This window comes from Solanum verrucosum, unplaced genomic scaffold (genome assembly GCF_900185275.1).
Source record: "Solanum verrucosum unplaced genomic scaffold, falcon-dt-bn FXZP01000085.1, whole genome shotgun sequence".
NCBI lineage: Eukaryota > Viridiplantae > Streptophyta > Magnoliopsida > Solanales > Solanaceae > Solanum > Solanum verrucosum.
The window spans coordinates 944,507-960,275 of NW_026019839.1; the positions used below are offsets into that span (position 1 = coordinate 944,507).

Sequence of the window (15,769 nt, forward strand, 5' to 3'; positions counted from 1 at the left end):
AGTTTGGTTGTGGGCCTTGTAGCAGGTATAAGTTGTTCTCCTTATTGACGAGGCAAAGTTTAAGAGCTAAATACCAGTTTAAGGCCCTAAATGTTGGTAAAATGTTGTGTACTTTTGGTTACATCAAATTGAGATTTAATTTGAGTGATAGATCGCACGAAGAATAGGATATCCTGACCCCTAAACAAGATTTTTAAAATTGAGAGGGAAGAGCTAACGTTGCTGCCGACATCTAGAAGTGAGCAATGTTCTATAGGCAGTTGAATAAATGGAAGCAATGAAGGTCACAAAAAATAAAAAAATTAATTCACTAGCATATAGGCTGAAAAAAGAAAAAGAAATTGATATTCCTATTTGTAAAGGGGAAAAAGATAAAATGAAAAGAAAGAAGTTAGTTTTAGAGTGTCTTGGACACTGCAAATCAACACTTCCAACTGTGCCTATGCTCAACCCGAAATGATTCAAACTTTTGAAAAGTGAGTATTTCTTACTCAAGTAGGACATATTTTGTTAACTTTAAATGATGGCAATTGGGTGGGGCGCCGGTTTAAAGTTGTGCCTTGTGGGGTGGGTTGAGGTAATTTTATTTTAAATTGATGCGCAGCAGGGTGGGTTGCAGATTTTATGTTTAAGTCTTGCTGCTAGGATAGAATTGCTCCATCTTCTGCAATGCTTCTTAGCTCCTAATTTCAATCTGGATGACTTAAAGTGTTTAACACCTTGGGGGATAACCAGTTGAGTAGAAATCATATAAATTTTGGAGTTGGTAGGAATACATGAAGTATTTATTATTTTGAATATTTGTGTAACTTTCCAAGATTAGAATCAATTTAAGTAGGAATATCTGGTGTATTTATTTTGAACATTTTGGGCAACATTCTAAATATAGTCTACTATACAGGAAAAAAGTTAAGAAAGACATTTTTCCAATATATATATTTTTGCAAAGTTTTATACAACAGAATGATCAGAAACATTGTTGTTTGATTGAAGCCAATATCAGGTCTAGAGTATTCATCTTTTTCCATATCTGGTCTACGGTGTTATTGTTTAGAGTCAACATTTTCTTCTAAGGTAAAAAAGAATAAAAAGAAAGAGAAAAGAACAAATTAAACTTTCTAAGTAAGAAATAATTGTTAAACTCTCCGTTTTCAGAAAAATTGAAATGCTAATAATATGGTTAGTTTAAGCTTTAATAATAAAACAATTTTAAAAAGTAAGTTTTTTTTGCTATAAAGGCGGGTTGAAAATAGAAAAAGAAAATGCTACGTGGGGCGGGTTGAAGCCTTTTCGGGTTTAGACCAAACCCGCACCGCAACAGCCCTGCCCCATTGCCATCCCTACTACCTTCTCAACTATGGTCACGTCAGTTGTTTAGTTCAGCAATTCTGGGCTATTAAAATTTAAATGGGAAATGTGTAAAGCTTAGGAAATAGAGAGAATGACTAGTGAAGAAGAGCCTGATACACTCAAGAGTCAAGATTATAGGCTTAACTGTTATTTAATGATCTCTGTAATTCATCTATATCTTTAACCGTGTCACTAAAAACGATCATTAAACATGTTTAGGCTTTGATCCTGCCCAAGGACTATGCCAACGATTATTGGCATATTCACTTGTGCCTTGGTGATCTTTACTCTTACTTTGTCTAGTGAAACAACATGTTCCCCTAAAACACAGCTTAAAAGGACAAGAACGCCCAATGTTCCTGCAAAACGTTATTGTTCCTTGGGTGTAGGCAAAAACAGAAAAGGACAACCAAGATATCTAAGCAGATATGGTGTAAAAATGGTCCTTGAATATGCAACATCCAATATTTGACAAAATAAGCAGAATATTAAAACACGTGAAAATGCAGCGAAAGAATACTTACAGGTTGTTAACTATTACAACAGTCATTCACCTGAGTTCTGACATCTTTCAATCTTCGTTTGGTAAATCCGGACAAACTAAGCTTTCGATGCAAAGTTCCGCCTCAATTCTGTTGTAAAAACCAGCAACCTCAACATTAGGAACCTCTGGATATGTGAGAGAGTCATTCTTTGGATCGTATATCGCAAAAGTTGATTTAAACGCGAGCAGAATTTCACCTTTATTATATGTGAAAAGGGGCGGAGAAAGCTCATAGTTCTCAGGATAGCTGATGGTATACAGTTTTGTCCAAGACGCTTTAACTCCATATTCCTTCATTACCCACACATCCGAGTGAGTTCTCTCATCATTATTACAGAGGACCAAAAGATCACTTCCCAACACTCCAAGCTTCAAATCTCGTCCTTTGTTGTAGCTGGGCAGCTCCAACTTTCCCCATTTCTCATCAACCAAATCAATAGACGTGATGCGCATACGACGTCTACGAAATGTAATCCAATGAAGCTTATGATTCACAAATTTAGCCTCACCACAGTAACTCACCCCAGGTTTAAAATCTTCAAGTGTTCTCCAAGAATCACTCTTTAAACTATATATCGCGGCCTCGAAATTGGCCTTAATCATGCTACTAAAAATACCCACTACCTTATAATCGTCGTGAACCTCATCATATTCAAATCCACACTTGGACCAGCATTCACGCATCTGAGTAGGCACAAAGCCGAACACTTTCTTGAACTTTCTAATTGATGGATTCCATAGCACCAACCCACTAAACCCATCGGCAAGACAAACCAACCCATTAACAGAACCCGAAATATAGACACGTTGAGGTGGATTTTTCATGGGGCAATCCAAATCAAGTGCCTCATTAACAGAGTTATGAAATAAAGAGCTAACATAACAATATTTAATATCTTCCCGAAATTGTAACAGAGATATATGGCGGGTGTAATCATTAGCAGAAAAACTACGATGAGTTTTCACAAATTCAGGACTAGAAATCAAATTAAACCAATTTTTGGAAACACATTTGAACTGTAAGAGGTATTTAACTGGAACCCTTACAAGAATTGCTTCGATCAGTTCTTCTGGCAAACACCCCATTGAATCTTTGCTTGAAATTTCAGTACGCTTTCTCAGTCTCCTCCGTTTTGGGCGTCGATGAGAAGCTTCAGATTTCATTTTGGTTAGCAAACATTTCATCGAAAGCTTCATTCTTTGACGTATAATTCAACAAAAAGAGTATGCACAAAATTTGAGCTCTGCTTATTGTTTCTATCGAAAGCTTCACTTATTTGCAGAGCCGTTTACATCCGTTTTGCCGCTGGTTATATTGCTCTTATATATATTTTCTTTCTTTCTTTTTTTGTTTGTAATATAGGTCTTTTTTAAATCATTCTACATATTTAAATTTAAATTGACAATACATATTTGATATGATGATATCTATTTCTCTTTTTGGCTAAATTTAGGTTTTCCTTTTAGTTCTTTTTTAATCGGTATTAAATTATTGGAGGAGATTTATATGTAACAATTTAGACATTCGGATGTCTAAAGTGGATATTCATATTACAAATTGCTATCTTGGAGAGGTTGTTTACCCGAGATCGATTAATACAGCGGTGTTCATTAGATTTAGCTTCATGTCCTCTACGTAACTAGGTTAATGAGAATCATAATCAGTTGTTCTTTGAATGTACTTACTCAGGGTGGATTTGGAGCAAACTGCTACAATGACAGGGTATTCCTAGAGGTCCTCGTACTTGCTGAGAGGAGAAACAATGAACAATTACAGATGAAACTGGACAGAACATACAAACAGAGATATACCAGATGAGTTCAGCTGGAATTATATACCATATTTGGTTTGAGAGGAACTCCTGGGTATTTTTCGAAGGCCAGAAAAAGGCGGGAATCATGGTACAACAAATTATTTAAGAGATCCATGTTTGAGGTTTCTCGAAGATCAAGCTAGGAAAGTCTAATAACCAGTCAAATCTGCAAGATTTGCAAAATGAGTATGGTAATTTATAAAAAGTCTAGAACAAAACTTATTTTAGGTAAAAAAAAAAAGTAGCAAAATTGGAAATCAAACCCAGACGCAAAACCATTCGAAGGACCTTAGGCACCCACAAATAGCCACTGTGCAAATCAAACAATTTATTCTATAGGTGCTCGTTGTTCAATTTTATACTATTCCTCATAATTTCTATATAAATATATATAATTCGATACCAAATTAATAGGTGCTTGAGCACCCGAGAGTCTCTACGTAGGTCCGGCCCTGATTGTGACTGCATACAAAATAAATAAAAAATTATTCAAGTTGAAATGAAGTGGATATTAAAATTTTCTCTTGAGTTGCTTAAGCAAAAGCCCATATTTATACAAGTCAAACGAAGAATTCAAATATGGGGAAATTATCCCATTTCAAATAATTAATGAGCAAAAAATCTCACATAATCTGAGTAATTGATAACTATGTATGATGTATCAATTATCATGATAAGTTTAGGATACATAATGTATCATGATATGTTTAGGATATGTGATGTATATCATGATACACTTGGTGTTCATAAAAAAATCTTGCATAATCTGAGTAATTGATAATTATGTTTGATGTATCATGATAAGTTTAAGATACATAACATATCATGATATGTTTAGGATATATGATGTATATCATGATACGTTTAATTAGGATACATGATACATTTAGGATACATGAGGTATTAATGATACCTTTCGAATACATGATGTGTCATAATACTTATACATAATGTATGAAAGATACCTTTCGAATACATGATGTATCATGATACTTTTTCGAACACTTGGTGCATCATGATATCTTTCGGGAAGACTTCTCTTCAACAACAATATTGCTTTTTTCAATACTCTTATCAATAGCGCTAGTACAATCACCCCGCATTGTAAATTTTTGTATACTAAACTCCAATATTGATAGAGAATTTGTGAAAGCTTAACACAAATCCTAAAAAGATAATTGAAAATTGTACTTGGAAAAAAAGAATTGGAAGAACAAATATGTAGATGTATTTACTGTGAAATAATTTTTTTACATGATATGAATAATCACAAAAATGTGAATTTAAAAAATATCTAGTTTAAACTAGAAGAAATTGAAATGAATCGTGTTAAATTGGTGGAGTTAAGACGCGGGAGAGAAATAGAGATAATATAAATGAGGGAAATGTGAGAAAAAAAATTGCCAGATGCAATTTCTATTTATACGTGAAATAGGGAATTAGGTAAAATCATGTAAATTTACTATTAAATAATATTATAGCTTCTTTGGGTAAATTACACGAAAATGACAAACATCTAGAGTATATTATGTAATATAGCTGTAAGTTTCAATTATTTTTAATTTGTGGCTACAGTTTCGCAAAAAAATTACTATTCGGTTTGCTAATTGTATAAATTCAAAATTTGATAATTTGGTCCCTAATTGTATAAATTCAGAATTTGTATAATTCTGTTCCTGATTGTATAAATCCAGAATTTATATATGCTTACACTAGCTACTTGTTATTATCTTTCCTATTTCTGAAATTCTCTTATTTTATAGTATGATTTTAATTAGTAAATTTTGGGTTAGTCTTAGTCTTGTTGGATAGAGTTTCCTTTTTTAATAAGTTGTTTTTTTTCCAATTATTTTTAGGTCATATTTCGTCAAATATTTTTGGCTTATTTTGTGCAAATTATGTTGGAAGTTCTATATTCATGTTAATTCCCAGAGCATTCATCTAACAGTAGGATTTTCTTTTATCCTCTCTTTGGTGTGAATTCTAATAGTGTAATATGTATTGTTAATTATTATGTCGAAGAAACTGAATTATTCTAACTTCTTTTTTCCCCCATTTTTGTTTTATCAGAACACAAATTGAAAATAGTGACATTCCGTGGTTTAAAAACTGAATTGCTCTTTATAAGGTTTATACTTGACCGATATTGCAGTGGTAAAGGCTTGAGTTTCCACCGCATATACTGGAGGAACATGTTGCATATAAGGAGTGGCAATAAGTGCCCCTTGTACATTCTGAGCTGGATATGTTTGGACAATGGGCGTATTTTGGATTGGAGGGGCGGGATTCGATGGGTTTATGGGAGTAGTTATAGTCACTGAATAGGTGTTAGTGGGTGGAGAAACGTAAGAAGTGTGAGTTGTAGGTTGATTTTGTGGGTTGACAGGTGGTGGATTAGGAGGAGTAGCATAGGTAATGTAGGCAGGTGGTTGACTTTGTGGAGGAGTGTAGATGGGTGTCAAATTTGGTGGATTTGTGGGAGTAGTTGGAGGAACGTTATTGTTGGTAGGTAGAGGTTGTTGTGGGGGAAAGTGTTCAGGAACTGGTGAATCAAGTGATGGAAAACGAGGTGGGTTTGGTGTAGTACTCCTAGTTCAGGAAGTGGACTTTGGAGTGTGATGGATAAATTGGTTAAGTCTCTAACCCGGGTTAGTTTGCTACGTAGATCCTCAATCTCTTGAGTCAAGCGGGCGATGTGTTCAACATGTTTTATAGTAGTTCAATCTTCAGAAGTCTCGAGGGAGTCATTAGGAACCATGATATGTCCTGGACCAATTGGATCAGATGCAGTTGGATTAGTCATAGTGATTTTTCTTCCTTGAATAGCCCAATTACGCCGAGGTAATGCTGATGATTTGGACCTTGTGAAGTAAGGATGGTTGGCCAGCCCGATTGTTAACACGAATCAACTTTTGGTTGGGAATAAGAAAAAAATAATGTTAGTTTTAAATGAAAAAGTAAAGATATACCCACGAAATTCAAATAAATCACAAAGCATGCAAGTCATCAAGTAGAGTCAAATAAGTTGTAAGAATAACATGTAAACAAGTCATCAAGTAAAGCCAAATATATTGTAAAGATAACATATAAACGCGTCCTAATATGCTTGTGACCTCTTTGTGCCAGAGGCAGGCCTAACGTAGATTCGAGTAGCATATTTGCCATAATATGTCATTCCATTGCTCTTGATTAATTAAAGAAAATTATTATTTTTTCAGAATAAGGTACAAAAATAGTGAATTTTTTTTAATTACATGTCGAATGAATACAACGTAAAGTACTGAAATAAAGTAAAAGAAATTTTGTTATGTCCACCCTTCTTGGTTCCTTTGGTGATATCACCACTTCTTGTACTCCAACGTTAAGTCTTCATAGCTGTCACGGGAAGGTTATTCATACCACCTCCTAAAGTTTAATTAATTAGATAAAATGGTCCATATTTAGACATAAATATTCCTCAAATATGCACATAAATAATGATAGGTCGTCACTTGGGGTCGGAAACCCACTTGGACATTTAAGGTAAAGTCAACTAATGGACTTAATACACCAAGGGTATAAAGCCTCTTAGGTCATGAAATGATGTATGCTCTTTGTAAAGTGTGTTGGTTTAGCTCTACTCTAGGTAAACTAGGAGTGAGTTTATTAGACACAAGGTTCCCGAGTAGACTACTCGAGTGAGAAGGTTATGAGGTCACACGGAAAAAGATCCGGACACCCCATGCATATGTCAACTCTCCTAAATTTTGGAATTTTGAAAGAAATTTGTGGGTGCGCAAAACACACCTCACGTGTACGTGTGATAGTGTGAATGTAACATCCAGCAATTTGAAATATCTATGAAGAGGCTTAGAAGTGGAAATAGTCATTCTTGGAAAAAATTCAAAAATCTGGAAATTTGTCAAGTATGGGAAAAAAAAGAGTTTTTGGCCAACTTTGAACAGTCATAACTCCTAGCTCAGGCTGAATTAGGTGTAGTTCCAGTTCTGTTTGCGAATCTCATGGAATGATCTTTCCAACGCCACCGAGTTTGCTCGATTCCAAGTTCGTATGAGTGAGTTATGCCCTTTGGAAGTTGGGCAGTTGGCAGGGAAATTAGTCCGAAAATTTTAAGGCTATTTTGGTCTTTTCCCTAACCAATTCTTTTGGTTATATTAGTGTGTTAGACTGATTTTTTGATCAGTTCTTCCCTTTTTAAAAGAGTGAGAGTGAGGGTTTGTGAGTGAAGAGGAGAAAGAGAAGATCAAGCAAGGTTTCGTCAAAGATCGTCGTGGATATCGTCGGGGGTGATCCCTACTAGGTATGTGAGTTCATAGTGTTGGGTTGGCTCTTTTCCCCACACGCCCAACTCGTTTTATTTCCGAGAAAAGATTGGTTGTGTTGTTGAAGTTGTTGAAGTTCTTGTTGGTTTAGTACATGATTTGGTTGTGTTTTTGAAACGAATCTCTTGTATGTTGAGGGATTTTTATGATTCTTAGTGTTTGGAGTTGAAACCCTTGAAGTTAGGGTGGTTTAGAGTTGGTCAAAGGAGGAAGAAAAGATGAGTTTTTGGGGAAAAGGGGTGGCGCGTCGCGCCTGCCAGCGCGCCCCAAAAGGGACTCTGAAGTCCAGCCTTTGGGGCGGCGTGCCTAGCAGAGCGCCAGCAGGTCCCTTATGAGCTTTGTGGTCTGGCGCCCCGCGCCTCTCAGAGCGCCAAGGACACCAACCTTTCCCATTCGTTCCCCACTTTTTCATGCATGTTCCTTGGTGATGTACCTATGTTTTATAGTTGTTTTCAACACTCTAAGGTACATCTAGACATCCCGAACTCATCCATAAACATGAGATTGTTATCCTTGAATTCATAATCCAATTCGAGGAAAGTTCGGATCAAAGTCAAGTGAAGTTAGAGTCAAGTCTAGAAGTTAAGAAGTAAGTCAAAGCAAGTCTTCAATTTTTTTTTCAAGAGTCTTTGTTGAACGTTTTAACTTCGTTTTAAGGCTCAAGTTTCAAGTTGAGTAAAGAGTATCGAGTTTCAAGTTAAGTCAAGAGTTTAAAGTTGAGTTCATTTCTCAAAAGCTATTAGGGAACTAAGTATTCCCAAAGAAGTTTATAAATGTTTTTACATTTGAGTAAGAGAGGAACTATGATTCCAAAAGAGCCTTTGGGCTAGTTTTCAAGAAAAGGGAACATCGATTCCAAGTGAGCCTTTAGGCTAGATTTTGAGCAATTATCTCAAACTGAAGAAAGATGTGTTTTAAACACTTATGAGCTAAAGTATTTTGGGAGTAGTATTGAGCACCGAGTTGGGGACACGAGTTCATATTAACTCAACTCTCCATAAGAACCATGAGCCAACATGGGACTTGACGGGTCATTCTTTTTAGATGATCACGTAAGATTAAGCTAGTGGATCCACTAAGTTAAGTAAGGTCCTATATCACGGCAAGGTATAGGATGGTCCTTGGGCAACGTGAGGTAAAACGTTGTATCATCACTAAGGCTCATAGTGGTGGTTATCGGTTAAAGAATCTCCCACTAAAGTTATATTACTTTTATATAAGTAAAGTTGAGTTTGTTATTGTTTTATCATTAACGAGCTAAGTTGTTTACAATATTTTACAAGCTTTATATATTGCATGCGTCTTATTGCTTTATATATTGAGTTCAGTTATTCATGAGTCGAACAGAGCCAAGGTAAGTGTTCTCTTGCACTCTTTTCAAGCTTAAGTTGTGGTTTAGCTTTCCAGCTCGCATACTCGTACATTCAATGTACTGATGCCAGTTGGCCTACATCTTATGACGATGCAGACGCAGGTACCCAGGATTAGCATCCAGCACGCCGTTGATCCAGCTAAGCACTCCAGAGTCAGGGGTGAGCCTTTTTGCATTCCGGAGGACTCGGTTATTTTGTTCTTTTAGTTTTGTTTTATTAGGATGTTGCGGGGTCTGTCCCAACATCCATCTCAGTGTTATAGAGGCTTCATAGACAGTCAGTCAGTTAGTTAGTTTTGAGTCTCTCATCCATATATATATATGTAAATATTCTATTTTGGGACTCGAGTTGCCTTTTAGGCCAGATTTTATCAGTTAAGTTGTTTTATGTCCTTGCATTGCATGGAGTTATTCTGTTGAATTAGGTTTCTGCTGAGTTAAGAAAGCCAGGCCAAGGGTTCGCTTGGGGCCAGCAATGGTCTTCGAGTGCCGGCACGTCCAGGGTGTAGGCTCGGAGCGTGACAGTGAACTTCCAAGAAGTGGAGAAATATGAACAAAATGACAGTTAAGAAAAACATTAACACATAAACAGTTATAGCAAATAAACAATTGATAATATGTAAAAGTAATTTATATGAATAATTGATATCATGAGAAAATAATTCAAAGTAAACAAACAATCAATAACATGTAAAACAGTTGAGGACAAATAATGTAATTAAAGTAAACACATAAAAGTCTAATTAAACAAAGTCCGTTATGGTTAGAATCTATTAACTCCCCAATGGAGTCGCCAAGCTGTTATACCCTATTTTAACCGGATCAAAATAGTGTACAAAATTTTGGTGATTTCCAAATTAATAATTAACTTAAGAAGTCGCTACCTAATTATTACGGTGAATTAGGATACCTAAATTGATTTAAGTCATTGCCTAAAGTTAACTTCATTTTAAGATCCACTAAACATAAGATTCTAGGTAAGGATTCAACTAATTTAAAGAAAAGAGGTGAGACATACTTTAAAATCCATTAAAATGGTTAAGTGACCAAACCTAATTAATTAAATAGGCTAAGTGTGAGAAAGTAAAAATTACAATATAAATGTTAAATATCATATAGCTTTAATAAAGGTAATTTAAAAAATATTTTATAAAAATTCCTTCAAAAAACAAATTGTAATTAAAAGTTTTTGAAAACATTTATTTTTATTGTTGATTGAAAAAGGGAGCACATGTGATAAAGACCCGTTCATATTCAAAGAAAGATTAGATTTGTTAGGAAAACAACAAAAGTTATTTTGCAAGCACATTCATTTTTTATGAAAAAAAGAACATTTAACCAAACTCCAAAATTACGGAAAAGGGTAAAAAATACCCCTGAACTATTGGAAATGGATTAAATATACCCTCCGTTTGATTTTGGGATAAAAAATACCCTTACCGTTAGTGTATTGGCTCACTTTTACCCCTCAAAACTAACAGATGTCATGTCACCTAAAGAATCACATAAAACAATATTTTTTTGCTGACTTGGAAATTCAAACGGACAAAAAGACCTGATGTGTAAATTGTAGTGGAACAATCATAGATCCACAAAAGAAATCACTGAATGCAGAGATGCAAATACAACCAAAAGTAATCTACAAGATCGATGTTGCCATTGCCGTTCTCCTAACCGAAAATGATGTAGACACCACTGATAAAACTCGACGAAAGTTTATAAATAAAATAGGAAAAATCACACCAGATTTCTTCTCTCTATTCTTTATCAATTTGTCGGCCAAAGCTCCATTGTTCTGACCCGACCCGTCAATTCTCCATACGTATATATCTGCATTTCACACCGATCTATCAAATGGTAGACAATGTGAACGGAGAAAGTCAGGGGATCTATCAGCATTGTTCAAAAAAGTTGTTTTTTTAATACCTTTTATGATTTATATCTTCATGCCTGCTTATTTAATTGTTGATTGAATTGATTTTGCTATAGAAGAAACTGAAAAGTGATTAAAGTTTGTATTTTTTTTAATAAAGATTTGGTATCAAAATGTTGTGTTGATTTCGCTGTAATTTTGTCATTTTGGGACTTTTATTGAGCCAAGGGTGTATTACACCCACCCCACTTGTGGATTGTTGCTGCCATGTTGAGAGTTTTGTCCATTTGAATTTCCAAGTCAGCAAAAAAATATTATTTTATGTGATTCTTTAAGTGACATGACATCTGTTAGTTTTGAAGGGTAAATGTGAGCCAATACATTAACGGTAAGGGTATTTTTGACCCCAAAATCAAACGGAGGGTATATATGATCCATTTCTAATAGTTCAGGGGTATTTTTGATCCCAAAATCAAACGGAGGGTATATATGATCCATTTCTAATAGTTCAGGAGTATTTTTGATCCTTTTCTAACCATGTGAAAAAAATAATAACCTATTATTACCTAAAGAACATTTAAAAGAGCTTTAGCTATAATAATCTATTTCTTAAGAGTCAACCACACACAATAAATAAAAATAAACATTAATCACACGAGATATCTTAATCACACTAAGGATTAAACAACAACATTATAAAATATTAAAAGCCATTTTGGCTTACACGAGAAATCTGCAATTCATGCTTAGGTAGTCGAGACGAGTAGATGATATGCGAATACCGAGCATATAGGTGGGTAAATGATAGGTAGACTCCGCAAGCAAAGCGTTGAGTCTTAAAGTGAAACTCTTTGACTCTTGTGGAGCTGTGAACGGGGAAGTTACATGCCTCGAATCTACACCCGTTTCTCAAATAAAGTCAAGCGTAATAGAGAGGAGATTCAAAAATCCTTTGTAACCAATATTCAAATATAAAAGTGATGTTCTTGTGAGTGTAAGAGCTTGTTGAGTGATTTTTCTTATCAACCAAAATTCTTCTCCCCCTATGACTAAAAACAGAGGAAATATTTATAGAAGAGATGTTAATTTGTAAAGAAATAGAGAAAGAACTCGATAGTTATCCATGGCGAAACCCTAGTTCTCTAAGTCGGTGAAAGTGGTAAAGATAGAGAACCCAGCATGAAAGTGTGCAGAACGTGGAGCATTCAGAAATTAACTGAGATGTTGGACAGCAAAAGAAATGTCTGGTTGCGTGTGTTGAAGAAAATTCAGTTTCCCAACAAGTCGCCTATAAGTGGAAGGATCAGATAATAAGTAGCCAGAGTCAGGAGATAACCTGTGGTTGAGTTCAAGTGGAGCAACAACAGAAGACACAGATGAACAATGGAACTCAGCTAGAAGCTCCTTGGTGTATTTGTGTTAGTGGAGAACAACACCCTGAGAAACTGTGGACACCTCAAAACCCAAAAAATAATGTACGTCTCCGAGATCTTTGATCCTGAACTGGGAGTCTAGAAAAGACTTGAGAGAGTTTAATTCAGGCACATCATTCCCAACAAGTAAGATATCATCAACATAAACCACAATGATAACAATGGAGTTGCCAGAACACTTAGTGAACAAAGAATAGTCATTGAGACTAGATGAAAAACCTTTGGATATCAAAGCACTAGATAGTTTGGCAAACCACTGTCGGGATGCCTGCTTGAGACCATATAAAGACTTTTTGAGTAGACAAACAAGAGGGGAGTTGGAAGGAGATGAAGAAGAAACATCAAGGCAATGGGGAATTTTCATGTAGACTTCTTCATCAAGATCCACGTGTAAAAAAGCATTATTGATGTCAAGTTGGTAAACAGTCCAAGAAAACTTGACAGCAAGGGCAAGAAGGCATTTGTTAGTGGTAAACTTCACCACAAGAGAAAAAGTCTCAGTATAGTCCAACCCAGCCTTCTGAGTATCCCCTCAAACAACAAACCTGGCCTTATAACGTTCAATGCTGTCATCAGACTTCTTTTTTATCTTATAAACCCACTTACAAGAGATTACTTTCATATGAGGAGGCAATGGTACGATATCCCAGGTCCGATTCGCCTCCAGGGCCTGGAATTCCTGTAGCATGGTAGCGAAGAAGAAGGGGAAACAGTAGGAGGAGGAGAAGAAAACACGGGAGAATGATCAGAATAGTGAGAAGAAGGGGTCGTGGAAGGAGGGAAAGATAGGGAAGGAGAAGTGGTGGAAGGAAAAATGTGTTCCACAAATGAAACATCCCTAGAGTAGAAAATGGATTTGGACTGGAGATTGAGAAGTTTGTATGCTTTCTTACCAAAAGCATAGCCTAAAAAATCAGAGGGGATGACCCTAGGTTTGAGTTTGTCTCGGAGAGGGAGAGGAACAGTAGTATGTGATAAACAGCCAAAAAATTGCAAATGAGCATAAGAGGAGCTCGACCATACAAAACTTCATAGGGTGATTTATGAGAGAGAATTTTGGAAGGAAACCTATTAATTAAGTAGGTAGCAGTAAGCACACATTCCTTCTAATACTTGGTAGGAAGCTTGGATTGGAAAAGAAGGGTCCGAGAAGTTTCTAAAAGGTGTTTGTGTTTATGTTCAACCACTCCATTTTGTTGAGGAGTGTGAGGGCAAGAAGTTTGGTGCAGAATGCCAAGAGAAGAAAGGTACTGAGCATGAGTAGAGGCGGAACCCAACTCGAAAGCATTATCTGTTCGAATAGTTTGAACAGAAGTGCGAAATTGAGTAGAAACCATGGCAATGAAAGCTTTGATTATAGTAAAGGCATTGCCTTTACAAGATAGGAGATGAGTCCATGTCATGCGACTCTTATCATCCACAAAAGTGAGAAAATACCGAAAACCATTATATGTAGAAGTGTGATAAGGGCCCCAAAGATCAATATGAACAAGCTGGAAAATGGAAGTGGACTGGGTGGATCTCTCAGGGAAAGGCAACAGTTGTTGGCGTGCCATAGGACAAATAGGGCAAGTGAAAGATTGTTTAGGGGAGAATTTGCATGAAATATGAGGAATAGAAATCATTTTTACAAAAGGTAAATGACCCATCCGTTGATGCCAAAAAATATCAGTTTTATTCATGTGAGACAAAGTATTACATTCGAGAGAAAAAATAGGAAAAACATTACAAGGAACAATGAAAGTAGAAGAAGAATCAGTAGAAATAGATGCAGCTAAAGTAAGAGAACCACCACGGGATGAATCAGAGTCATTAGGAAGAACTGCAGCAACGGAGGGGATCCGCAGGATGTAGAGGCCATGGTCAACCTTACCAATCACCAGTGGGCTCTTCAGAGAAGGCCCCTTCATATAACAAGTTGAATTAGTAAAGAGAACATAAGTATTAAGCTGGGTAAGAAGTTGATGAATAGAAATTAAGTTGTAATGGAAAGAAGGCACTAATAGCACGTTGTGTAAGATAATATCAGAAAAAAGAAGCAGAGAACCAAAGGAAGTCACTCTCACTTTGTAACCATTAGGCAGGGTGACAAGAGACGGGGAGAGTAAAGGTTGAATGTTATGTAAGAGATGTTTGTGGGGGGTCATGTGATTTGTGGCTCCAGAATCTAAGATCTAAGAGCTAAAATCCTCAAGAGAAGCATGACAAGCAGTGTGACCAGAAGATTTACTAACAGGAACTGAGTGCCAACCTGCAAAATTTGCATAAGCCTGTGAGGATGGTCCTGGATTTGTCTTAGAGATCTGAACATTATGGAAGAGCTTCATGATAAGATCATATTGTTCCTTAGAAAAACCATGTGGAGGTGGATCAACCGGAGAAAAATCAAGTGAGGAAGTAGGATCGGCAGGAGTCTCCACTTGAGTGCATGTAGCGATCCGTTTACCTTTGCTGAACTTGAACTCAGGTAGGAAACCATGAAGTTTAAAACACTTGTCAATAGTATGACCGAACTTCTTGCAATATTTGCAGACAAAATCATTCCGTTTAAAATCAAAATTGACCCTCTGATTGAAAGATCTGTTAGTAGATTGAGAAGAAGGGTGGATTCTGGAATTAGAACTGGAGCATGCAGAACACGACACTGAATCAGGGGAGAAAACAGGGCAATCCGAATAGACTTCCTTCTGTTTTTCATCCCTAATCAGAATAGAGTATGCCTTTTAAACAGAAGGGACAGGAACCATCATGAGGATGCTACTGCGAATAGTGGAATAAGATTCATTCAAACCAGAGAGAAACTGTATCAATTTATGTGTCTCATTAGACTCATGCATAGCTCCACAAGTGCATGGATTGCCAATAGACAAAGAATGTAGCTCATCCCAGTATCCTTTGAGCTTAGTGTAATAATGAACAATGTCAAAAGAACCTTGAGCAGTTGATGAGATGGCTCTTTGAATTTTGTAATATTGAGAATGTTAGCAACACCATATCTGTCTACCAAATTATTCCAAGCTTCCTTTGCAGTCTTATAGTAGAGAACAGTCTTAGCAATGTC

At 36.1% G+C, this 15,769-nt stretch overlaps 2 protein-coding genes across 2 annotated transcripts in view; one reads left to right on the plus strand and one right to left on the minus strand.

The window, feature by feature from the left end:
* The window catches only part of LOC125815944 (uncharacterized), a 125,394-nt gene that overhangs the window by 87,539 nt on the left and 22,086 nt on the right, over window positions 1–15,769 (plus strand). The gene's annotated exons all lie outside the window — the stretch shown is intronic.
* Window positions 1,922–3,058, minus strand: LOC125814166 (F-box/kelch-repeat protein At3g23880-like). Its single transcript, XM_049493625.1, has one exon. It carries the CDS (start codon window positions 3,056–3,058, stop codon window positions 1,922–1,924), a length of 1,137 nt encoding a protein of 378 aa, XP_049349582.1.

Coding starts and splice junctions, on each gene's coding strand:
- LOC125814166 (XM_049493625.1), bottom strand. CDS start 3,058: ATGAAATCTGAAGCTTCTCATCGACGCCCAAAACGGAGGAGACTGAGA.